Consider the following 26,127-nt stretch of genomic DNA (forward strand, 5'->3'; position numbering starts at 1 on the left):
GCAAGTAAATTTGTTGTTCACATGATTTTTGGATTCTAAGCATTTTCTCTGTGTCGGTTACATATCATTTGGGGATTTTCTCTCAATATTCAATTTTTTCACGTTAATTAAGTTCAATTTCCGTCATTTTATTGTTTTCTGGAATTCCATTGTTAGAAATGCATGTGTTATCTGTGCTGAATTTATAATAATTTGTGAAAACGAATCATATAGAAATAGATCAACTTAATTTGTTACTGTTTGAAAATATCTTTGAAACGTTAGATGAAATATTACTCTCTCCCCTCGACACTAACCTCCAAGAATATCAATCATGTTTATTGGTTTTATTCTAATTGGTATGAAATTCTGTGAATTTTGTGAAATATATATTATAATTAATAGTTGTGATCTTGGGGGTAATATTTAAAAGTTTTTTTAGTGTCTTCAGTATTGTGTTAAATCCGCCCCTTCAATATTATTAACTGTTCAGTCCTATTATGTTCTACAGTGCATGGGGGCAACACTTGACGGGCTTTTGGTGATAGTATTTTTACAAGGCATTCAAACACCGTTTTTAGAAGACATAGTTGAGCATGAAAATGTTGATATTATATGCATTTCTTCTCAGGCAAATTAAATAATGGCGACATAGGGAGAACAGACCTGTTAAAATCAAATTCTCAAGAGTGTTAAGAACAAATTAATAAGGGTCTGATCCTAAATAGAAATTGCAATTTCTCTTCGTCACAAAGCCGATTTTAATTTTTACCTTTGTTATTTACCGAACTTTTATGTCAAGATCGGAAACCATTTAAATTTGTCATGTATACACCGTTTTCTCTTAAATTAATATTAAACCCTTTTTTTAAACCATAGAAAGACGATAAATCAGTGAACCTATCGGGCGTAAAGCAATATTAAGTTCTTGCGTGCCGGTATTTTGAAGTATTTAACAGTATATATTTCCAATATGTATATTTTGACTATTTCAGTGTCATTTTAAAATTAACAAAACAATTGACGTCGCTTGAAATGTTCGATCCAGACCTTTAAACCTTAAAAGGCGCAACTGGATTTTAATCAAGCTTTATTTGGCACCTAATTAATACAAGTCCTTTCTAGTCTGCGTTGCTCAGTTTAACACTGATTTTAAAATGAAAACATTCAATGATGGATGAAAAACGAGGAATATGTATTGACAACTAAAAGTAGGTAAGACTATTTGTACATACAAGCTTCGTAACTTGAAAAACAATTATAAATGGCTCTAGTAGCAAATAGCCCAATAGTTTGTTTAACGGTCTAAAGTAGATGGGCTGGTAAAGTTTTGTCTTCTTTTTCGATACGGGTTTACAAAAAAAAAAATCACAGTAATTGGTACAAGTATACCCTTTTTTCACATTTGACATTGGGTTATTGCAGATTAAACGAAAAAGAGTGTATATAACTCGATTGTAGGCATTTTATCTGTACCCGGGGGAGAAAAAGTTCGTGTAGAACATTTGATAGGTCGATTTAATCCTAGGCGTCCATGAAGGGGTTTAAGAAATCGTTCGATTAGCGTTAATCTCTATGTGTCCGAAAAGGTTTTTGTAGTCAATCTTAATGTACTTAGCAACAAAAATAGCTCACCATGTGTCGGGTATGTTTTCTGACGGACGTAACTTTTAAAGAGGTAATACAATTATAAATTGATTATCTATAGACACCTTTCATATTTGATGATTCGGAGCGAATTTCATCTTGAACTACATATTTCAGTTTTCATGTGTCACAATTTTAGGACAAAATGTAAAAAGAACATAGTTGATAATTAAAAGACTGAAATGTGTCTGTGTAATTTTATTTTTTTTTAAATTTTGAATATCAGATGTTTTGTAGTCCGTGAGAGTTTAAGGTAGATTATTGCTACATTCATAACGTAACTTTTACAAAAACACCGGCACTTAACTCAGATCGATCACGAATGGTATTTTTTTTTCCGTAAACCTTGTAAAATCTGTTGGGGACTAGAGTGCATATGTCTGCAAATTTTAAATACATGTATTTTGATTAGTTGCAATAAATGTATGAAATTTTGTTCCACCTGCTTTTTGTTGCCATTCAGAGTAAACTTTAAAACCTTGGATAATTTGTTAATTATGTACAATTTAGACTAAGATAAGAGACATTTCAGTGTAATAATTTTGTTTTGACTTTGTAGGTATGAATTAGAATCAGGATTCTGTAGGAAAACATGCCGGGTGATATAGCATCGCCTGATCTTAGGTTCGCCCGTCCAAAAACGAGCCCCGGTGTCACCCCCCAGACAAGCGGGGGTAAACCGGAGGCCACCGACAATACTGAGGAATATCATGTAGAACTGTTGGAATACGAATGGCCGGATCTTCCGCCAATCCCACAAATGAAGGATGCCATCACGCGAGAGCGAGTCAGCAAAGGCATTAGTTACATTCTGCCTATTGATAAGTCAATGATCTCAATTAATAACCACTATCGGACAGACCTCCGGGCAATGTTCCAAGAGCCGTACGCAAGCGATAAACTCAGGTTCGACGAAAATAAATTGAAATTAAGTGCAAAAATTCATTTTGATACAAATACGGGAGATACAAAGTGGACAAGAAAGCTGTTAAAGTCTGTTCCGGTGGAAATTAATTCAGAGTCGGACAAAATAAGGAAACTGTATGCCAGATCCGCTCCTGCGGGTGGCTCTAGGCGGTCAAATTTCGATCTTGACCAAATGAAAACAAGGTCCAATCTGTATCTTCCAATGAAAACGCGAGCCCACCCAGAAGCTCAAAAACTCCGAAAAGAAGTGGAGAAAATCATACAAAGTGTGCAAGAAGATGGTGAAGACTATAATGACGATAAATTCAAACAATCGGAAGAGGAAATCAGCACTGCAAAGCTTGCAATTTCCCGTCCATCGTTAGCGCCTCATATGACGAGGGACAGTATCATGAGTAACGCAAGTTCTCATTCCACAAGGCCACGGCTTAAACTAACTGCAGAGAGGTTTAACAGCTACGAACAGCTCCAGAAGACAAAACCCCCAAAACCCCAGATCCCCGAAATCCTTAAATCCCGCTACCTCAGTGCCGAAAAGAACCAGGCCATCTGGGAGTGGCTACACCACGGCGAGGAGATGACGGAGTTTGAGTTCTTTCTATCGGTGTGTGGATGAAAGTGGAGAGGTGGATACGTAAGAGCTGCGGAAATAATGGATTCTGTAACCGATTCACGTGTTTAATATATATCAGTATTGTGGACACACATAATGTGATACTGTTCAGCAATATGTAAAGTTGAACTTGGGCAGCTCGAACATCGGTCGAAGTGATTTGGAAGTCCCAACCATTTTTTAAAAAAATGTTTTTTAAGCTTAATATATTGAATCTTCGAATATTTCGACCATATCGAGTTCGAGATAACAAGGTTTGACTATAAATTGTATACAATAGTAAAGTATATCCCAATACCTATTACATGTATTATGCGAGTCAAGGATCATTTATTATATAAATGTTTTAAAGGTAGTTTGACAAATATTTTTTGTGTGCTTCATACATATTTCATTCATCTAGTCTTATATTGCCTTATTGTGCCAAATACTCAAATGTGATGTTATTATAATCAAAATGTGTCCGAAGATAAAAATGTACGTTGTGTCTATAAAATAGTTATAAGATATACTAGTATTCAAACATTTCTGCGTGTTAGACTTGTGATTTGGTGAAGGAACAACAATGGTTTTTAAACTACATAGATTAGAATACCATAGGTAACACAGAAAAAAAGAATGTTCTGGGGAATGCAGCAACAACAGGCATTAGAGGCGACAACAACAGGCATCAGAGGCGACATTGTCGTGATTGTGTAGCTCGTAGGAACCGGGACCAATCTATTGGTACCACTATAATGATGATATTGTACTGAGAAACGGGCCTCGACTGAGCTTTATTATTTGTTGTAAATAAATTACACAATATACCCATAAATTAAGATTTTTGAAAGAATTCCGCCCAACATCGTTAACCCGTCATCATGGATCCAATAAAAACATATATTTAACTCCAGCAATCGGTGAACAGATCAATGTAGTGTGTATTTTTCTTTTTAGAAGTTTAAATTAAGAGTTCATAACGATGACAGTAGCGATATAGAAAAACCCCCTTGACCCCATCCTTTGGAAATCTATACAAGGGTTGCTCTTTTGGAAACCCTAAAGATTGAACCCCCGATATAGCAAACCAGACCCAGTTTAGGTCCATTGTCTCGTACATGCACGCACATAAGCTAGAACCAAAAATTTTCAACCACCAGGGGAACATGCCTGAAGGCATGATAAATGTGTCCCTTCTCAATCATTTGTTTAAATTGAGTATTTACAGAGAAACGTGAATCGGTATGTATTACATCGATGTCAAAGGCTGAATAGCGTATCCTCCGATCAGCACAATACAAGTCAAAGGCCAAACTGATACAAGTTGTTTGAGTCATGATGAATATTGAAAATGGCTTAGCTATGCACACATTTGAAATCTTCAAAGTACCTTACTGGATAAACATATTCGCGAATGTGTGAAAATTGAGATGTATGACAAATATTTATCTACCTGAGCACAACCGAGTGCATACCTGCTCACTGTGCAGTAGTACATGGAATAATATTAACGGGTTTCGAAGGTTGGTGAATAAAAAAAAATAACTGTGTGTCCGGGTTGGGGTGCCCTTGTGTGTAGGTGCAATTTTGATGTTTTTATATTTACTTCTAAGAAATATTTAACGCTAGCGACTATCTTTAAAAATTCATGGGATAGCAGCAGAAAACAAAAAAAAATCAAGCAATCAAACATAAACAACATGTACCATCTACATCCCTTTAATAGGACAGACACAAGATTTTTAAATAAATTAATTAACTAGATATACTTGAAAATACCCACCCCTCTCTCTCTCTCAGCAGAAGCAAGGGTCCTATGACACAGAGACCTCCAAATTTATAGTGCGTTCTTCTACACAGATAAACCCACAAACTTTAAAAAGAAATCTCAAAGAACATGTTTATTTATTTATCTAGAAGAAATCTCAACGAACAAGTTAATTATGTTAAGAACTTTGCTCTCCTATTCAGGTTGAAAGATGGGCAACAATGTCACCCAGCCAAGAGTGAATCTGCAATATAATGAATTCATTATTTTTCGTGATTCAATGGCACAAAATAAATACCAAAACATAAATTCTGGAACCAAGAGACTTGCAATATTCTTACAGAGTGTGATCCATTTCCACAGGGTTTTTTTAAAACCAAATTTGATCAGGCAGGGATATCATTTATACATACTGTAAACGTACATAAATTAGCGCACAAAAAATTTGCAAAATCGTCATCTTCAACTGATTAGCACATTCATAAACAGCACACTAAAGTTCTTACGACCATATGTTTAAAGCTATACATGGCGTATCTGAGCTAAAAAATAAAAAAAATACGAGATTGAGTGTACATAAACATGATATATGTTATTTACTTTCACCGATTTTGAACTTGAATAACCTCATGTTTCTATAGTTATATTGACTTTAAAGTGACTGCTATTAAAATGCGGAGTCGGTAAATAAATCAGTTATTGTTTTAAATTTCTATCTTTGAAACGTGATTGATTTAAATTGTGTAATTTACAGAACATTCTATCTTTATATAAAGTAATAGAACAAATAGAAAGATCTTTTTAATTTTAGTTAGTCTGAACTTATAAAAAATACGCCATATATGACTTTTTAAAAGTTTTATATATTTGCGTGTGAATAAATTACAGATCAATAAGCAGCACGAATGGCGCTAAACTATTATTACTGCTAAAAAAGTACGTTTTGCAGTACTTACATCTCTGATTCAGTTTCTAAGTAACCCTTTCTCCAATGGTGTAATTCAGAACTAACATCCAATAATATTTTAACTTTTATTTCCAAATTTTCAAGCACAAGGAAATAAAATCAACAAAGAAATACCTATGATAAAAGTGATATAATTAGGATCACTTGTAATATTGCACATTGATTAATAAATATTGAAACCCTCCCAATCCCTAGCACTTAAACTGCATAACAATTTTAACTACGTTCTTCATTGCAAAAATGATAAATCACACACAGAGTGGCTTACCCTACCTTCAGTACATACAAAATGTGTTCAGACTGATGCTGTAACTGTTGCAGTATATTGGAGTACTGTAAATTTTACTGCTCACCCAAATATGGTGGTGCTTTAAATTATTTAAAAATTATCAATAAACAATATATGTACAGAGGATCACCAATACTTTATAATGGCTGTACTGGTGGCTTTTAAATGTGATTCACACAATGAAACTTGATTGAAGCACCTGTGGAATTGTGTTTTACATGTACATTTGTGTGACAATGGAAACGTCTGTTAAATTTCTTAGAAGCTGCATCAAGTCCATTTAAGGATGACTATCATATGCAACTGCTCAAGATGACAATAAAATAAGTTTGTGACTTGTTTGAAATATGAAAATCAGTGTGAATGCTGCAGTATGTGTATGTATAATGTTTTACAATTGATATATCTTCCACAAATGACAATCAGATCACTCATTCAAACTGTGACAAACATCTCTTTATGTGTGTGACATTAATGGCAATTGATCTTTTACAACCAAAAAACATAAATACTGGAATTAATTGTTATCAAGTACATGTATATAAGACAATGTGTTCAAAAGCACTATAATTATATGTATGTCAGTAGGCATTATTTTCATATGTAGAAAATCAATTTCATCAAAAATGTTTTTTTGAAATTGTTGTTGGTTCAAATTATTACCCTCTTCATACAGTTATAACGTGTGCAATTCCTAGATGTGACAGCCCAACTCTAAACTGCAAAACAAACTGCAGTCTGCATTAAAAAAAAACAAAGTAACCTGAAAGGTTTCAACTGGTTTGGAAAAAGTGCATATATCTTTTGATATTGATGTACAAAATAGGGCTGGGACGATACAATTTGCTCTATATTGATACTTATCAAAATATTTGAGCCACGATACGATATGTATCACGATATGTTTAATTGGTTATAAAATCTCTTTTTTTGTATTGAAATAAACAAAATATTTCTTCACAAATAAGAATAATTTATTCAAAGAAGTTGTATATCTGTTGTAAAACAAAATTATTTTACACAAGTAGTGTTAATTATTATGTATTTCATATTTATATATATTTAGCATATTCATTTTATATATTAAACCCAAAATGTTAAGAAAACAAAGAAAAACATATAAGATTTTTTTTTTGGTGATACTTCGATATTTATTCACACACATCGATATGCGTATCGTCCTCACACAGAATCGATATCTCCATATATCATCCCAGACCTATTACAAAATATTTAGTATTGTGGAAATATTTGGTAGCTTCATAATGCACATTTATGTTGGTGGATATACAGTAACAATTACATAAACTAGCATTAATTCACAGCAATTATATCAGAAACACTGCCTTTCATTCAACTGATCAGTGACAAAAAAATTTTTATAAACAATAAACAAGAAAAAAATCCTCCTGAATTTCTTTTCACACTGACACACCAACAAAAAATTCAAGCCCTTTCAGATGATTTAGCCTGTGACTGCATTCCCAAAATTTCAAATCTCGGATAAAAAAAAAAGTTTGCTCTCCATGGTAAATCATACTACCAGTACTCCCAATGTTCTCCCAATGTGGTTCCTGATATTCATATGGAAGGCGTTCCATTCACTAACCCACGAAGTTGCTTAAGGACAGTGTCTATCAGTTTTTTCTTGTCTCTTTCATTCTTTTTCAAAGCAGTAAATAAAGTCTTTTTCTTGTTGTCTGTATTACTCAGCCTAAAATATAAATTGACTACAATCCACATTTGTTTTACTCATAAATTCCTTTTATTCTACAAAACAAACTTGTTTAACACCTGTGCAATCTGTTTCACTGTGAATTCCAACCTTTATTTTGATTCCCACTTTACTATTTCCTTTGTCCTTTACACTGAGCAATTTGAAACCCTGTTAATAACTACATAAACATTGTGTCCCGATACATTAATAAGACAGGTTCCACTGAACTTGCATTTCATGTGACCAAGAAATGGAAACGTTAAATATCGCAATGATATAATTTTACTGCTATAATGTTTCATGGATTTTTTTTAACATTAAATAAAATTTTACAGTATTAATACAAAGGTTTATTACTTACTTTTCTAACAAACTAATGGCATCACTAGGTTTGACCCGAATATATTTGGATGTAGGCTGGCCATAATCTGCCAGGTAGATGGACCAGTCCCAATTCAGGAAGAGGTCCAAAAGCTGAAAGATATGGAATCAAGTAATACTATATAAAACAGACACTGAAATAAAATGAGCATTATTCTGAGATATTTACTTGTCTAAGATCAGCAAACGCCATGAGTAGAGTCCCATCCCTTGTTCCTGGTACTGGAGCAGAAGCAGCAAATTCTGAAATCATAACAAACATTGCAACTTTTGGAAGCTTTTTTTAATTTTTTGTTTCTAGAGTGATATGCCTTAGGTTACCAAAATTATTTTAGTTATTATTATGCTTTAGTCCCAAGAAAATGAGTCAGCTACCAATCATCTCATCATTTGTTCAAATCTGGATGGTGGCATGATCAATAAATTCTTAATGCAAAATCCCAAAGTACCATCCCCTCCCCTCATACAGTAGATAAAGTTACCCTACTGATTTGATACATGTTTTCACTTCAACACATTTTTTCACTCACGTTCACACTGAATAAGGTCAAGGTTGAACTGCTGCAGTGCTCCCATGGTAACATGTTTGACATTGTTATCCATAATAAACTCCATTAGGGATGTAGCCACATGTTTACACGCAGACATGCAGGAAGTTTTGGCAACCTTTTCCTGAGAGAAAGAAATGAAAATTTTTTAAAATGTTCTTTAAATATTTTACATGAAAATAATGAATAATTTTGGAAAAAATATTCATTTTGGTAACAAATATTCTTATGATCTTTGAAAATTCTTGCTGGAAGTTTTATTGCATAACATATATATCCTTTTTAAAAATTTTAATGATAGATATGAAAAATGCCACCAATGTACATTCATGGGTCCTATTTTACAAAAGAACTTACGACCAAGACCAAATTTTAATTTTGTGAATAATTTCCTTCTATACATTAATTTGAAAAAGGTTGTTATATTTCAAAGAGTTTCTAAGAGATGTTTTTCCACAAGCAAGTTTTTGAACAGAATTGATCATTTTGCAAGATTTTACATTAAGTTGAAGTTTTTGGTCTTAGTCGTAAGTTCTTTTGTAAAACGGGGCCCTGAGGATTAAGCCAACATTTTCAAATATTTTCTGCATTTGGCAAATTTCATGAAGTTACATGTATAAAATTTCCTTCTTCAGGAATGGTAACTTCATTAAATTAAATTTTTAATTTAACTATCATGCAAAAATAGAATTCAAGAATCAAAACTAGGTTCTAAGATACCAAATAAAATGCCTTAGAAGGAAATTATGTACGGTATCACCATCTCTTCAACACTTCTAGCTTAAAAAGTTTCTCTAATCAACTAAAAACACAAATGCAATTTTTACCGACGGGTTAAAACTAATATCCTGAAAATCAATCACTGGAACATGTTATAAAAATACAGGAGATGTTATAAAAATTTAGGAGAGCATATAATATATTTGGTATAAATATGGTGTATGCTTTAATTTCAGTATTAGAAGACACATTCCATGCCTATTTGGAATGGAAAGGAGGGAGAGAGGCACTCTAATCTCATCTATTAAGGAATTTTGACTCCATAATAATTAAATTGAATGTATTTCATGTACAAGAGCAAGCATTATCATTGGTATCAATTAAAACCTTACAATATTTCTCTCTTTTTTCTTAAGTTCATGAAATTATTTTTTTTATTTTTTTTTTAAGTACATGTATACTTGTGTACTAAAAAAAAAATTTAAAAAAATTAACAATTTCAACATACAATGTACACAAGGGTACATACCTCTAATTATTTTTAGAATCGGTAGGGGAAGAAAGTAGTTCACTAAAACGAAATAGTTCCTTAACTTGCAAGCAGTATATAAAATAAGTTGGTCATCTGAACTAAAGATGCCTGATATATATGAAAGAAGAGAAAATTCCACATTCAAAACCATTTTCATTTTTGTGTTATCTTTGTAAGGAAAGGAATTGAATTGTGCATACCCTGACTTTGGGAATTACCCTTCTTTTACTTTCATTTTCAGATGTTTTTGTGAGCATGTGCATTTTGCCGGAAAACAAATTGGACATGCCATCTCAAGCTTTTAACCAGTTAGAGAAAATTTGACAGGCTTTCATTTGATGGGTGTCCCATCCTTCAACGAAAATTAGGAGAGGAGCTGTGTGGGAAAACATTAACACTGTCGTCTATGGGAAATGTATTAGTGGAATGTACCCACATTCTTTCTTAAAATTTTTTTAACAACTGAGGGTAAATCTACATGCAAATATTATTATTTTAATCAGTTATAAAAATGTAGGCATCTAAAAGGCAAATCCTGCATGTTCCCCCCACTAAATAATTTAATTTACTTAAGCACTGAATTCTTATTTTTGGATGTCATTGGTTGTATAACAGTACCTGGCCAGGCTGAAAAATTGTATACCTCACTTAAGAATTCAATGCTTGTAGTTGCATTCTCTAATTTTCTCTCTTCCTAAAGGTTAATTTCATTCAGCTTTATTATAAATTAAACACCTGAACTGTTTTGACCTGGAAATTTAAATAAAGCAAATGAACATTGCCAAGGAAATATCAACAAATTAATTTCAAATGTACAATTGTTATTTTTTTTTATATAGGAAGAATACACAATTAAATATGGTAATTGAGCCAAAACAATATTATATATTTAGTTGTTCCTAGTGCATTGAAAGCATATATAGTTCCTGCTGTGTATTCTACCGTGCTGTCACAAGGTTTTGTGTGTGCCATAGTGGTGAATGTTGTAAATTTCTAATTGATTTCATATGGAAAATTACATTGAATGTACATGTAAATATAGGGTATTGTATACACATGGACCAAATCATGCAACATGACTCCTACAGTACTACTGTGTAAGAGGTTAGTGGGATAATAATGAACCTGACAAGAATCTTACTGGAAGATTTGTGAAAGACATGAAGGTACTCTGAAGGAAAGCCACCAGATCTGTGATATAACCACTAGCGTGTCCTTTAGACTCAGGCAACAACCAGTCATAGTTAGCTATAACAAACAACATTTAAATTTAAGTGGCATTCAATCCAAGGCATGAAGACTAATGAAAATGTAATTCAATATACACTGTTTTAGCAAAATTTATGAATAATTTAATATACTTTTAATATCTTTCTGATACATTTTAAATGCATTTTAATATTTCCCTTTTCTTTAATACACTGTGAAAATTATCGAGCCATAAAAGTATAGGAAAAATTATAATCTATGTGATTTAATATCAAGTAATACGTAATTTTTAATATACTGTATGCTGTGTATATTAACTGTGTAAAAACATATTTGTACCTAGTTCTATGAATTCACTAATCTTTAAATTGAGTTTGTTGTATATGTGCTCCTCAGCATCACTTCTGGAATCCTGCAAAATATTAGCACAAAGTTTATCAAACATATACAGTATTTAACTATTTATATCTATAAAACAAAATTCTTTTGTTAAGTCATTATAATGCAAAGATTATAATGTTATACCTTAAACATTGAAGTTCCATGGAGCCTTGCCATGTGTACACTATCACTCTGTGCTCTGCAAAATACAAAATCAAGCCTTTCAATCCTAACATTAAACAAGACGTCAAGGTTCGTAATGTTCATCTGAGACATGCCCCTCTTTCTAACAAATAAAGAAGTCTTCTTTTTGCTTGCCCAACCTTCTTTACATAGATTAAATAAATTGATATCAAGTTCAGAAATCATGGCCCACTGTTATTGAAAATGTCTACATACAATATTCCTATGCAAATTGATAAACCCCCATTATGGACATAATCATTACCCCACAGGCCATGATTTGAAGAAACTTAAATATACACTACAGGGAGATGCTCCCACATTAATTTGACCTTTTGTGGTCATGTTGGTCTTGAATATACTGTTTCAGATTTCTTCTTTGACACCCTATATTTATTTGTCATACCTTGACATCCTTAACAGATGGTAAATATATAATTAAATTTATTCTACATCAAAGATACAGAATTAGTGTGTTAAATTGGTTAATGTTTTATTGACAAGACAGATTCATTATTAGCCTCTCCTGATCTGTAAAACTTGTTATAATAAAAATAATTATGCTTTATAACAAGACCTACCCTGTTATGCTAGAAATATATTCTTCTAAGTAACTGCAGGATTTCTCCAAGTAATTCATATTTATGGCAATCTGTATCAACTACAAAGACAAGATTAAAAGTCATACTAATAATACACAATTCTACAACACACTTCATAGCTATCAAACAACTGATGTTAACAATTTATACCTGTAGTAAGGTTAAATCCCGCCTCTTGATTAATGAGGACAAACAACTGCCAAGTGTCCTCGTCAGTAATAGGTTTGTTGATTTTCTAATCATATCATCTATTTCTGTATGGCTAGCAAAAGCAATTTAAAAAATATAAACTTTGACCTACAGTATTATATACTGTAAATGCGTAAATTTACGTGGGGGTACTTTATGCTAAAATAATTAAGAAGTATTTTTTTCTTTTTCAAAATACTCTACAGATTACCTATGTCTTTTAATATTAACAGTGGTTGAAATACCCCCTATACATATGGCTTTTGCTTTTAGTTTGCATAATCTGCAACATGTGTAAATATTCATATTTAAAGTACATGTACATATGTCATTTTTATAGAACACGATTTACATATATACAATATGAATACTATAGCACTGAAACTACTAAGATACAAATTCAAAACAACATACCTTAAGTGTAAATCAGCAGAGAATTTGAGGCAAGCATTGATGTATGCTTTGACTTGTGTATAGATATTTGGCACAAAAAGGGAAAAGGGAAATCTTTTTGGGAATGATTCCTATTTAAAAGGAAAAAAAAAAACAAATGAACTTCTGAATAAGAATAGGTAAAAATACTGAAGATAATATCATCATTTATATAATACATGAAAAAATTTGAAGCCCTGTTATCAAAATAAGACATGTATTATGATATTAAAATGCGATTTCTGTGGAATCATTTTATTTAATGAGGGTTCAATTCTTGTGGATTTAATGGGCACCCCCTTTCCACAAATTTACTACCTCTATGTACATGTATATTGAAGTGGAGGCTATATCTTTCAGAATGATGTTTGTTCACAGTATAACAGTCTGTTTAACATACACAGGAATCTTAAGGAAATTATTAAATTATCCACAAAAATTGGCCCCTTTAACTTAAATTGACTCCAAAGAAAAAGTGATCTTGTGAGGACCTGAGCGTAACTTCTCAAAATTTAGTTCAATAAGCAGTCAAACATATATGTAAATTGTGGACTGGGGTTTGGGTAAAAGTATTTTGGTACAAGGAAAAGAAATATAGCTAGAACAAGCATAAGAAAGTGTCAAATAACCCATTCTAGTTTCCCCCAGATAATATCATCATAAGGGCTTAAAGCCTCACCTAATGCAGGAGTTTAAATTGAAAATGAACATATTTAAGAAGAAAGATGGCTTCATGCACACTACCTTTAAGACAGTAATTCTTTTCTTATAATAATTCTTGCAGTGAAGGTTTTCCCCATCAGGGTATAAATACATGTATAATAGTATATTATTGATCATGCTTTGGAAATAATTGTGATATTTATTCCCACACCTGTGAATGATTCCGATCCTCTTCCTGAAAAGAAATTTTCAAAATCTTCAAGTGGACAATCAAAAATATGTTGTACCCTGTCTTCAAACTGTAGTTGGACATTTAAGATCAGTTTGGAATGCTTTATTACCTGTACCATTTAAAATAAGTTTGGAATGTTTTCTTACCTGTTCAAGCTCCTCGTCTTGGAATGGAAATTGTGTGACAATGGCGGTATACTCCTCTACAGACTCTACATAGATGGGAGTGTAATTATCCTCACTGAAGATCTCATTAAAGATGTCCACCCACTGTCTGGTCAGAATGTCACTGTACTGGTCTCTGGTAAGTATAAAAATTATTTACAAATGATTTCCCTACATTGTTACAGGTGTGATGAATTGCCTTCTAACTTTTGATATGAAACCTGTATACCAAGTACCTTATTGCATATAACATTGAAATGATCTATTTCCAGAAAATAAATTAAAAGTATGTATTCAATTGATGTTGTGTTCGAAGTAGATTACCATGTAACTGAATGATCCTACAACTAGAATCAGAAGATATCCATTTTTTAGAAAATGTTTTAGGTCAAGTACTAGATGAATATGACAGGAAATCGCTTAATACAGTGGATCACTTACTAAAGGAAGATTTTGCAGTCAAGAGTTCAACAGTATCCCCAGTGGAAGTATTATATGTACTGTTGTGGTACAACTTAACAGTTTTCAATTGTTATAAAATTCATTAGAACAATAAAAATATTTTTTAAGGCAGAAAGATAGAATATTTTTTAAGACAGATAGAAATCCAAAAACATTTTCTCTAAGTCTTCTACTGTTGTGTCTTATTTCATCATTTTCAAAAATTTTGCATAAAATGTTGGTAATAGACTATTTGGTGCAAACATGAACAAAAGGCCCATGGGCCACATTGCTCACCTCAGTAACTATGGCCCTTCCGTTTTTCATCAGATTTTTATCCCTATATATCCCCATGTAAAATTAAGATAACATATTGTGGCCCCACCCTACCCCCAGGTGTCATGATTTGAACAACTTGAATCCGAGAATGCTTCCTCATAAATATCACTAATCATGGCTTTGCTGTTCCCTAGGTGAATGTTCCTGTATAATTTCTATTTAAAATCTGATTTTCACTATTTCTTAATTATCTCCCCTTGGAAGACGGTGTGGCCCTTCATTTGAACAAATTTACATCCATTTTACCTAATGATACTGTTTGCCAAGATAGGTTGAAAATGGCCCAGTGGTTCTAGAGAAGAAGGTGAAAATGTGAAAAGTTTATGACAATGCCATAGACAGCAGACAATGCCATAGACAGCAGACAAATTTTGATCAGAAAAGCTAACTTGAGCCTTTGCCTAAGGTGAGCTGAAAAATGCCAACAGTATTTCTATTTAAAAAAAATATTTTGGTGGCATTAATCAATAAAGGCTTAAACAATTGCATTAAAAATTCATATTTTGCTTAAATAAATACATGTATACAAACAGCATTCATGTTAAGTAATTTTCAACAATAGGCCCATGGGCCACAAAGCTCACCAGAGTCACTATGGCCCAGCTATTCTTCATCAGCAGAAAAAGATGGTTTTTGAGATGAAGTATTTTAAATGACCCCACCCAATACTCAGTATCGTGATTACCTCACGATTATCTTAACTTACTGCTGCTCTTTAGCGATAAAGTCACGAAAGCTCTAAATTTCACACCATTTTCAGGGTGTAACATATTGTTTATGCTAGTCACAATTCAATGATTCGAACAATGAGTATGCCAATAGTACAATATTTGCACTTCAGAAATTAAGTTATCTTATTCGGAATGTTTAGACTTCCAAAAGTAACGTTTATCAGAAAGAAAAGGTTGAATTTATTATCAGAGAGTCGGCTTAGTGGAAGATATCTACAAAAATAAAACATAACTAGAATCACCTGAATTTCATCAGCATGGTGCACTGAACATTTAGCAAGATATTTCAGCAGTACTTCTTTCTTATATGTCCTTTTTAAGTCTAAAGTGATTGACATCATGGTGTACTGAACAGCACATTGCCCTAAGCTGATTGATGTTTCCTACCTCGTGAAAGTTCTGTTTAGTAATTGAAATATCTAGTATTTTCACTATCCATAATCTCCCCTAGCAAGAGAGTGTAGCCCTTCATTTGGAGAAATTTGAATCCCCTTCACCCAAGGATGCTTTGTGCCAATGTTGGTTAAAATTGGCCGAGTGGTTCTTGACAAGAAGTTGAAAATGTGAAAAGTTTACAGACAGATGCAAGACATTATGTGTTCAGAAAAGCTCACTATGAGCTTCCAGCTCAGATGAGCTAAAAATAAGAAACTGGGGCTAGTCAAAAGGTACTAGTGGTGAGCCATGCAAGGAAAATCTTGGATACCGTATACACTGTATACAGGTATAAGAAGAAAAATTTCTTACCTCATTTCTAACAGCAACTCTAACAGATGTCCTACACTAAAACCATATCCCTGTCAATAAAATTATAATATGTCAATGGCTCTGAGAGGTATAGAAGCAAAAAGTGAAGCACAAAGGCTGGTTATCAGTACAAAAAAGTGGGCTGTTTACCTACCCTGAGGGTATGACAGAACAGTACTATCAGCTTTTTAATATCTAGCATCATCTCTGAATCCTTACAGGAGGCCTTCAAATCAAGATAAAGTAGATCAATAACAATAATTATATATTTCATAAATACAAAGTGAACAAGATTGTAGTAACGTTCATATTCTTCGTAAATATTGCTGATCACTGACTCAGAAATGTACACCGGTCACATAACATAGAACATGAAATTTATAAGACAGAATTTTTGGCTAGGGAGCAGCAGATCTTACAGCACTTGTTCTGAGAGAAGCAGCGAGTTTGGAAACTGACATTTCCCAGAGTTCATCCATGTAGGCTCGATTAACAAGTCCCTGAGTTGTACTCAGAATATGATCTTCTACTACAAAGAACCTAAAACAGAGAACAATTAAGTTTAATATATTTTATTATGTAATTCAATCTTATATACATGTATTAGTTAGTTGTTGATATTTTTCACATTTCTATGTTTATGCATTACAAACTAATATATGTACATAATTCATAAAATTTAAGGAAAACAGATTTTACAATAGATAAAAGAAATACAAACCCAACAATATCATGGAAATATCTCTTGAAGTTTTCAATGGATTCATGCTACAAGATACAGAGTGAAAGTTTACATAAGGATAAACACACCCTCTAAAAATGCCTTTTCAAATAAAGCCATGTATTGATTTTGGAAAGATTCCAGGCTTGGCAATTAATTCCAAACAAATTTATGGTGTATTCTTAGAATATTTTTAATGAAATCATAAATATTCTGCAGTGCATTATAAAAATTCTAAACTTTTCTAAACATTTGTAATATTTGTCACCATCATTAAGGTCTCTGTCACATAAATGAACCCTCTGAAATTGTATTTTACATGTATATGAATTGTCTCACCATATTAAAAGCGAGTCTCCTACATTCTTATAGATGAACCTATCATTTGATGGAAGTTATTTATATTTTGAGGCTATTTTTATTTTATATGTACCATGTCATATTGAAGTATTTTTATTCTATATTTACCATATTAGATTGAGGCTATTTTTATTTTATACCTCCATATTAGTTGGAGGTTATGTACAATTAATTAATACCTACCATATTAGGTGGGGGCTGGAGAGAAAGTCGAGCTTGTTTTCGTCTTTGCTTTCTGTAGTAAGTCTCAAATTTCTCTTTGTCTCCCTAAAATAAATAGACTGGGTTTCAAAAACTGCACACATGTATTTCAGTAGCAGTAGATTGGTTACCAGGATTTGTAACTGTTTTTGTTTATTATTAATTAAGACACCTACCAATACAGTGTAAATATGAAGACATCTATAAACAGGAGAAAAGTCTATCAGATCTTGTGCACTCAGCTCCTACAAAATAGAACGTAATTAAGTACAAATAACAATGTTCTCAATTTGCAAGTCATATTTAAAAGTTTATACAACTGAACATCATTCTAAAGTTACTATAGCATAGATGGTGTAACCTTTTTTTTCTTTTTTTCATAATATTACAGAAAGTTTTTTTGTCATTTACACTTTGATAATTCAAAATAAAAATGCTTATTCATGTTTTTATATTTATGAAGTTGATTCTTTTGTAATTTCATTTATTCGCACGTTAATACTGCTTGTATTCATAATACAGCATTACACACATGTACATCACATAATCTACACCATTACTTACACCCATATCGTCCCCACTGGGGTCAGCAATAACACCCTTAGCTTTATCCTCCTCCTCCTTCTCAATCTCCCCAGTAAATGGGTTTGGGGGTTTAGGTGCCCTCTTTGTTTTCACTTTCTTATTGGACTGAACAATGGCTGGGTCCATATTATTCTGTTCGGCAGCCTGTTTATCATTAGGGGAGAAATGTTTATCAGTCTACACCAAATATGCCTAGAATTGCATGTATTTAACATGCTTCAATACTTTTTTTTAAATTTTTTTTTAAGCCTTCCTAATAATTTTTTTTTAAAATATTATTATATACATGTATATAAGTACCATTATTTCAATAATTTATATTTAAAATCACATTCCAAGACATTTGCTGTGTTTAGCATAACCTACATGCTTCATCGCTACTTCTCCAATTTTCGCCGAGTGTTTCCTAATGTTTTCCAAAAAGTCTTTGAGATCTGACATACTGGCATCTTTTATTTGTTCCCGGAGTTTTGGGATGGCTTCCTTCATAGTCTGTGAGAACCAATGAGTTTCCACACGGGGGAGATATGTGTGCTCAAGCTGCTCAAGTGTCTTCAATGCTGGGTAATATCTTGTGTAAAAATATTTGTATATAGGTATATAAACATTGTATGAATCACCAAAAACATGTACATGACTGTGGGGAGCTTAGTAAAAACAGACAGGAAGTGACTCGACATTCACCACAAAAACAAAACGTGTAGATTTACAAGTCAGTCCTTGACAAATTATATACTCTAAAAATTCTTTTCAGATGCAACATAAAAATTTAAGTACCCACACATAATTCAAGATATATATTCAAACAGGTATTAGAGACAATATGTAAATTTTTAGTCTTTCACAAGTTGAAAACAATATAATAAATCAAATATGATGCTGAACTAACAGACCTCTTTGTTGACATTTGTTCTTGAAGTTTGCCATACATTTCTAACACTGAAAAAATACATTTAGATAATCATTAAAAAAAAAAGAAAGGAAGAAATATTATTATTTAATAAGCTGTTGAAAAAAATATTGTTTGTGTATCCTTTTCATTTGGAGTAATAACTCATTCACCTGGTAAACATAAAGTTAAATTTTCAACAGCTGATGCTATGTTCCTCTGGACACGCCTACTTTTGACAAGTTCCTCCCCTTTTGTTAATAGTGGTTTACAGGAGTCTTGCAGTGAACTGTTCACCTCAGAAATTTCATCCTAGAAAACATTTAAATGATCCTCTAAAATTTATTTAACATGATGATGTATTAAATAATGATCTATAAATCTGCTAAAATTTGAAATATGACATATTTCTCAAAAATATTTTTACACATGTACCAGAGGGTATAATACAAAGAATGAAAGATAAACAAAAATGTACATATTTGTTTCCAATTAACATCCTTGCTTTCACTATTGATTAAATACATTAAAAATGCTCACCAATGAAAGAATGCTTTGCAAGATATATAAAAGAAATAATGTATCAATCACTGCAAAAAAGTTGGACGAAACGTAATTTAAACACATAATAAAACAAAAAATCCAGTCTTAAAGAAATTATTTGATAGTTGCCTGTTACCTTGAGCTGTGCAGCATCACAACTGACTTTCAGGAGTTCCCGAATCGAGTCAATAAACCCCTGGTAATGGTAGTTACACATTCGCTCAATCTCCTTATCATGAGTCTTTATATGCTCATTCAGACTTTCTTTAAATTTTTCTAACTCATCACCTTCATACACAGCTCTGAAAACAAAAAAGAAATCAACCAGTTACCAAAGTAAAGGACAAATTTCTCAGCTATGAAGATAATTTCTCTGTTTCAATTTGACCTTAACTTAATGTGAGGTTTGTAAGCAAGAGGCCCAAAGGCCTAAAATCACTTTTCTGGTCAACTGCACATTCTGTCAATTCTAAGCCTCTTTGTATCCTAAATATTTAGATAAAGCCCCGAAATTCAAAAGTACCTCACCATAGCCTCCTTTTTAGTTACTAAACTCTGAGAACCCAAGATGCATCATCTAACAAAGTCTGATGATTCTAAGCCTTGAAATATTTAGAAATAGCCAGGAAATTCCAAAAAGTAGGTCAGGGTGACCTACATTTTGGTTGACACAATCTGAGGACCCAAGTGAGTCAACTACCAAAGTTTGATGATTCTAAGCCTCTTAGTACCCTTAATATTGGGATGCAACTATGAAATTCCAAAAGTAACCTACATTTTAGTTGGCACAGTCCAAGGAGCCAAAGTGCATCAACTGAAGTTTGATGACTCTAAGCCTCAAATAATCAGAAACACTTAGACATAGTCGTGAAATTCCAAAACGAAGTCATGGTGACCTACTTATTGTTTAATACACTCCTAGGATTAGGAACCAAAATGCATCAACTGACCAAGTTTGATGTTTTTAAGCCTTTTAATATCAGAAATACTTACAATATAGGTGTGAAATTCCAAAAGTAGGTCACGGTGACCCAAAATGCTTTGATGATCCTAGTCAAATATATATCAAAAATATACATCTCAAACAATATGAAAAAAATACCTGCAAATTAAAAAAGTAAGTCACTGTCACCTTCTTTTTCATTAATATGTTTCAAGGTCCCAAGATGCATCAACTATCAAGGTTTATGATTCTTAACCCTCTCAATATCTGGAATAATTAACTAAAATGTTTTGAAAATGATTAGCCATAAAATTTAAAAAGTAGGTCATGGCACCATGATGCATCAACTGACAAGTTGATGCCTTGGGCAAATTTTAATGTACAATATGTACAATGTATCCTAATCTTTATTTGTAAGTTTGGTGATAATCTGCCCTATGGTTCATGAGAGGAGGAATTTTTAATGATGATTACTTTTTTTTGCATTTCCCCAAATATCTCCCCTTGTTTAATGGTCACATCCCTATTATTAGTATAAATAAAATCCTCGGTGCAAGGATACTTTGTGATAAATTTGATAAAAAATGGCCAAGAGTTCTTGAGATATGGCCACATTCCATAAAGTTTATCACACCACATGCCAGGCCATAGCATTTGCTCTTTGATCCTTTGGCTCAGAAGAGCTAAAATTGTCCAATTTCTTGCCTTTGTCATTCAATACACAAATAGGCAAGTATACATAAATTTTCACACTTTACATTTTTTTTATTGTTATTAAATTTCCTCAATAAATGACAGTGCATCACATGCTTTTTTTATGATCTTTTGTGTATAAAATGCAGGAAATGGAATGAACGTGATGAAATACAGCACTTAACTCAAATGTCTGCACGGAAAGATGATAATGAAAAACTTTATATATAGAAAATAAATGTTGGAAGGAGAACTTGATTTGTAGTCATGCTAATATTCTCAACCCAATCAATTTTTATAAAATTAAGTTATTAGATTCAAAATTACATACAAAATTATTATGTGCATCTTACTGAGATGATTATATGGAGATACATATTGATTAAGAAGATACTTCCAGCCAAGAATACACACCTAAAGTTACTCCATTTCAAAGCTGTTCAGAACAAGAATATTACACTTCAGAGCCCTGTAACATGGTCTGAAAACTAAATATTCCAAACAGGCTACAAAAATTTTGTTTATATTTTGCTTGAGAATTTCCACAAATATGCTTCTTTGTGAGGGATCAGGGTTGCACTTTAATACAACCCATATATATAAAGACAAGAGGCCCAAGGGCCTTGAATCGCTCTTCTGATAAATTGTACAACCTATCACTTCAATTTGAAGCCTTTAAGTATCTGTATATTTAGATAAACCCTTGAAATTCCAATGGTAGGTCATCATGACCTACATTTTAGATGAAACACTCTGAGAACCCAAGATGATTCTAAGCCAATTAGTACCTAAGAGTTGGTCATGGTGACCTACTTATCACTTGTCATTCTCTGAGGACCCAAGATGCATCAACTAAGTTTGATGATTCTAAGCCAATTAATACCTAAAATATTTTTAAAATTATAACCATAAAATTTCAAAAGTTGGTCACAGTGACCTACTTTTCAGATGACATACTTTGAGGACCCAAGATGCATCAACTGACAAAGTTTGATGATTCTAAGCCAATCAGTACCTGATATATTTAAATAAAGCCATAAAATTTCAAAAATAGGTCATAGTGACCTCCTTTTCAGTTGACTAACTCTGTGGACCCAAGATGCATCAACTGACAAAGTTTGATGATTCTGAGCCAATTAGTACCTGAAATATTCAATTAAAGCCATAAATTATCAAAAGTAGGTCATGGTGACCTACTTTTCAGTTGACCTACTCCGAAGACCAAAGATGCATCAAATGACAAAGTTTGATGATTCTTAGCCAATTAGTGCCTGAAATATTTAATTATAGTCATATAAATTGAAAAGTAGGTCACGGTGACCTACTTTTCAGACGACCAACTGCGAGGACCCAAGATGCATCAGCTGACAAATTTTGATGATTCTAAGCCAAATAGTACCCGAAAAAATATTAAATTCAGCCATAAAATTTCAAAAGTAAGTCACAGTGACCTACTTTTCAGTTGTCGTACTCCAAGGACCAAAGATGCATCAACTGACAAAGTTTGATGATTCTAAGCCAAATAGTACCTGAAATATTTAATTATAGTCATATAAATTGGAAAGTAGGTCCCAGTGACCTAATTTTCAGTTGACGTTTTTTGAGGACCCAAGATGCATCAACTTACTAAGTTTTTGTGATCACAGGTCTTAAAATGTCCAAATGCTTTGAAATCGAATGCCTGCAAAGTTCAAAAAGTAGGTCACTGTGACCTACTTTTTAATAAATATGTTTTATGGCCCCAAGATGCAACATCTTACAATATTTAATGATTCTAAATCTCTCAGTATTCGAATTAATGATCTTAATGGTTTTGAAAAAGATTAGCCATAAAATTCAAAAAAGTAGGTCAAGGTGACCTACTTTTTAGTCGACATACTCCGAGGACCCAAGATACATCAACTGACAAAATTTGATGATCATAGGCCTTAATTTGTTCAAAATATGCCTCTAAATCATTTTGAAAAAGATTGGCTGCAAAATTTAAAAGTAGGTCACCGTGACTTACTTTTGAGTCAACATGATATGAGATCCTTAGATGCATCAACTGACAAGATTTGATGATCTTAGTCCTTATAGTAAGCAAAATATCAACATTTTAATAAAATGTAATTTTAATCTACAACATATCCTCATCCTTTTGTGTAAGTTTGGTGATAATCTGCCCAGTGGTTCTTGAGAAGAAGATTTTTTAGCAACCAGTACTTTTGTTTCTATTTTCCTAATTATCTCCCCTTGTTTAAAGGTCACAACCCTAGTTTTAGTAAAAACGGGAGCCCTTTGGCCAAGGATACCCTGTGACAAATTTGACAATAATTGGCCAAGGGGTTCTTGAGTTATGGCCCATATTCTAAAAAGTTTACGCACACCGCACAAATGGCCATAGCATTAGCTCTATGAGCCTTTGGCTCAGAAGAGCTAACAACTGAAATGTATGCTGTCACAGCCTTAAAGACTGCAGAAGTTAAAGTGCAGCAAGTGGACAGTAACTTTCTTGTTAATTCATACATTGTGCACAAACGTTTGTTAAATTCAAAGTAATTATTTGACATTTTTCATTTAATGCTATACGCCATAGAATTATTTTTTTGTGTGTGTGTACTCCATTTGGGAGATTGGTCTCAACTTGTTCAACTCTGATGGCGAGCGCAGCAAGTGGGGCATAGTGCTGCTTGACACTGCGAGCTCTTAAAGCAATGCCTGGGCGAAGAGAAAATTCGGATTGTTCACATTGATCCATATCATGCATGCAAAGGTGTGAATCCAGGGCAGGAAATCACTTCTTGCTTGAACACACACAGCCACCTGGCCAGTAGAGCGACTTGTAGAATTGACACCCTGAGGGTCAATGTTTCTAAGCCAGAAAAAGTTTGAAACGATTTATATATGGCATTCAAGTATTTTTTTTTGGTATGATTAGTTTTAACTTGATCATGTTGGTAGACTATTTTCCAAATAAAGAGGATGCCCTCAACATTTATTTTTCAAGTAACCCACCCCCCACCCTCCCCTTGAAAAAATATTTTTTTGTTGTTTGCCCCTTATACACAACACAATCCAAGCAGGAAAAAATTCATACATCCAAACTATAATACTTCTTGGGCATGTGATGGCAAGATTCACACTTATTACTTTTTTAGCATAACTTTACTTATTTCTTGATTAAAAAATTGAATGTAAATAGTACATATTTTTACCTTTTGTTTCAATAATTGTACTGTCACTGTGTTGTGTTGTTCTTCTTTTAATAAATGAATTGAACACAGAATTATGAATTTATCTTTTAATTACTTTTAAAAATAAAGATCTCAGTATTAAATGATAATTAAAGTACATAATAGAGTAAATGCTCATAATTTCAAAGACGTTAAAAATGCCCACATGAAAACTTGTCGATTTAACACTATGTGATGTCACAGTCTAGAAGTTCCATTTTAGGTCTTGTGCAGTTTGAAGAGGCAGATCTACCTTAAACCTGAATAAGTATATCTAATAATACACATCTGAGCTCGCCCTAAGGGTTGTACCGTCAACAAATTAGGTATTCATGAGCTTGCAAATTTGTGAGTGAAATAAACAGCCTCTTTGTATTTGTTCAATGTTGTTATTATAAAATCTTTTTTGCATTTACTCCCAGTTGTTTGCTGCTTGCTGAAGAAGTCTTAAAGTTAAACTTACTTGTTATATATCAGTACAAATGTTTAATTTTTTATAAAGTGAAATTGCTATTAAAGTAAAGCAGTCAATTTTTGTTTTCTTCAATCAATGAAGTTTAAACTGAATTCTTATGAATTATACACTTCACCTACGGGTTAAATTAAAGTAACACATAAACACATAATTTTCTATAGAAGTTCTTCATAGAAATTGGAACACTGAAGATACAGTGGCTGACAGGTGAAGTTAATCTTCGAAACGACTAAATTATGACATTGGATACGTCTTACCTCAGCGATGTGCCAAGTGGACCATCTGAGGTTTCTATTTCTGTAATTAAATGATCATGGTGTGCATTAATTGACTCCTGTCGCAAAGATTCGGCGTCCTGAACTGTGTCTGTCAAATTTTTCCAGTCGGGAGGTTTCTTGGGTGTCACTTCCGCGGCCATGTTTTTATTTTTGTCAAGATTGCGCATGCTCAATGGCATTTTCTAGATAAGTCGCACCACAACTTATTCTACAGATCCTTTTACTCCTTCAGCTCAACAAAAAAAAAAAAAGCATTAAAGAATTATGCAGAAGTGATGTTTACCCTATTGACTTTTTGAAATTATTTAAAGTTTGGAAAACTGTAAGGGATAATTTGCTAGGGGTGGCACAGGTGCTTGGGGACCCCCCCTCCCCCCCCCCCCCCCCCCCGCGTTCCATATCCCAAGGGTTCTTCGACTTTTTCATATAAAATAGTTACGAGTTACACAGACAGAAATACAGGTGGATGGACAGACAGACCCAAATTAATATCCCCCACTTTCAGTGAAAGCGGGGGCTACAACATTCATCTGAGTAACTATGGCCCATCTGTTCTTTATCAGATTTCCCCCAATATATTCCCATGTAAAATTAATATAATATATTGTAACCCCACCCAACCCTACCCCAGGTGTCATGATTGAACAATATGAATAATCATGGCTTTGCTGTTCTGAAGAAGACTTTAAAAGATTTTTATACGCCTAGTACTGGGAAACACAAGGCCATTCACGAATATCCACGAAGCCATACCTGGTAAATGATAATTGATAGAATTCAGTTGTCAAATACATGTATTTCATATACTTTATTTCACACATAGAATGTTAGATCATTTCAA

At 32.9% G+C, this 26,127-nt stretch overlaps 2 protein-coding genes across 5 annotated transcripts in view; one reads left to right on the forward strand and one right to left on the reverse strand.

Moving 5' to 3' along the window:
- Nucleotides 1-3,593, forward strand: part of LOC133180900 (uncharacterized) — a 29,634-nt gene extending 26,041 nt beyond the window's left edge. Inside the window, exons 1-2 of one of the 4 annotated variants that reach the window (XM_061315352.1) lie at nucleotides 940-1,194; nucleotides 2,186-3,593. In XM_061315352.1, coding sequence (XP_061171336.1) covers nucleotides 2,219-3,169 — 951 coding nt within the window. In that variant the 5' untranslated portion in view covers nucleotides 940-1,194; nucleotides 2,186-2,218 and the 3' untranslated portion in view covers nucleotides 3,170-3,593. The other 3 variants (XM_061315351.1, XM_061315353.1, XM_061315354.1) reach the window with 3 other exon arrangements.
- Nucleotides 3,594-5,934: 2,341 nt separating this feature from the next.
- Nucleotides 5,935-25,446, reverse strand: LOC133180899 (exocyst complex component 6B-like). The gene is made up of 23 exons (XM_061315350.1): nucleotides 25,266-25,446; nucleotides 19,819-19,984; nucleotides 19,313-19,451; nucleotides 19,144-19,189; nucleotides 18,617-18,821; nucleotides 18,230-18,394; nucleotides 17,842-17,910; nucleotides 17,648-17,731; nucleotides 17,105-17,151; nucleotides 16,803-16,923; nucleotides 16,538-16,609; nucleotides 16,384-16,433; nucleotides 14,108-14,261; nucleotides 13,049-13,158; nucleotides 12,596-12,707; nucleotides 12,425-12,504; nucleotides 11,805-11,859; nucleotides 11,619-11,691; nucleotides 11,212-11,318; nucleotides 8,801-8,942; nucleotides 8,440-8,513; nucleotides 8,251-8,363; nucleotides 5,935-7,886 (listed from the first exon to the last, which is right to left on the reverse strand). The coding sequence occupies exons 1-23, from the start codon at nucleotides 25,424-25,426 to the stop codon at nucleotides 7,754-7,756; spliced, it is 2,478 nt and encodes an 825-aa protein (XP_061171334.1). The 5' UTR covers nucleotides 25,427-25,446; the 3' UTR covers nucleotides 5,935-7,753.
- Between the last annotated feature and the right edge of the window lie 681 nt (nucleotides 25,447-26,127).

Source organism: Saccostrea echinata, unplaced genomic scaffold, assembly GCF_033153115.1.
Source record: "Saccostrea echinata isolate AGI-Se365-2 ecotype Australia unplaced genomic scaffold, CSIRO_AGI_Sech_v1 ptg000008l, whole genome shotgun sequence".
Lineage (NCBI taxonomy): Eukaryota > Metazoa > Mollusca > Bivalvia > Ostreida > Ostreidae > Saccostrea > Saccostrea echinata.

Coding starts and splice junctions, on each gene's coding strand:
- LOC133180899 (XM_061315350.1), bottom strand. CDS start 25,426: ATGGCCGCGGAAGTGACACCCAAGAAACCTCCCGACTGGAAAAATTTG. Junction 19,452..19,818: donor GTGATGCTGCACAGCTCAAG/GTAACAGGCAAC, acceptor AATGTTTTCTAG/GATGAAATTTCTGAGGTGAA. Junction 12,505..12,595: donor GGGATTTAACCTTACTACAG/GTATAAATTGTT, acceptor TTGTCTTTGTAG/TTGATACAGATTGCCATAAA.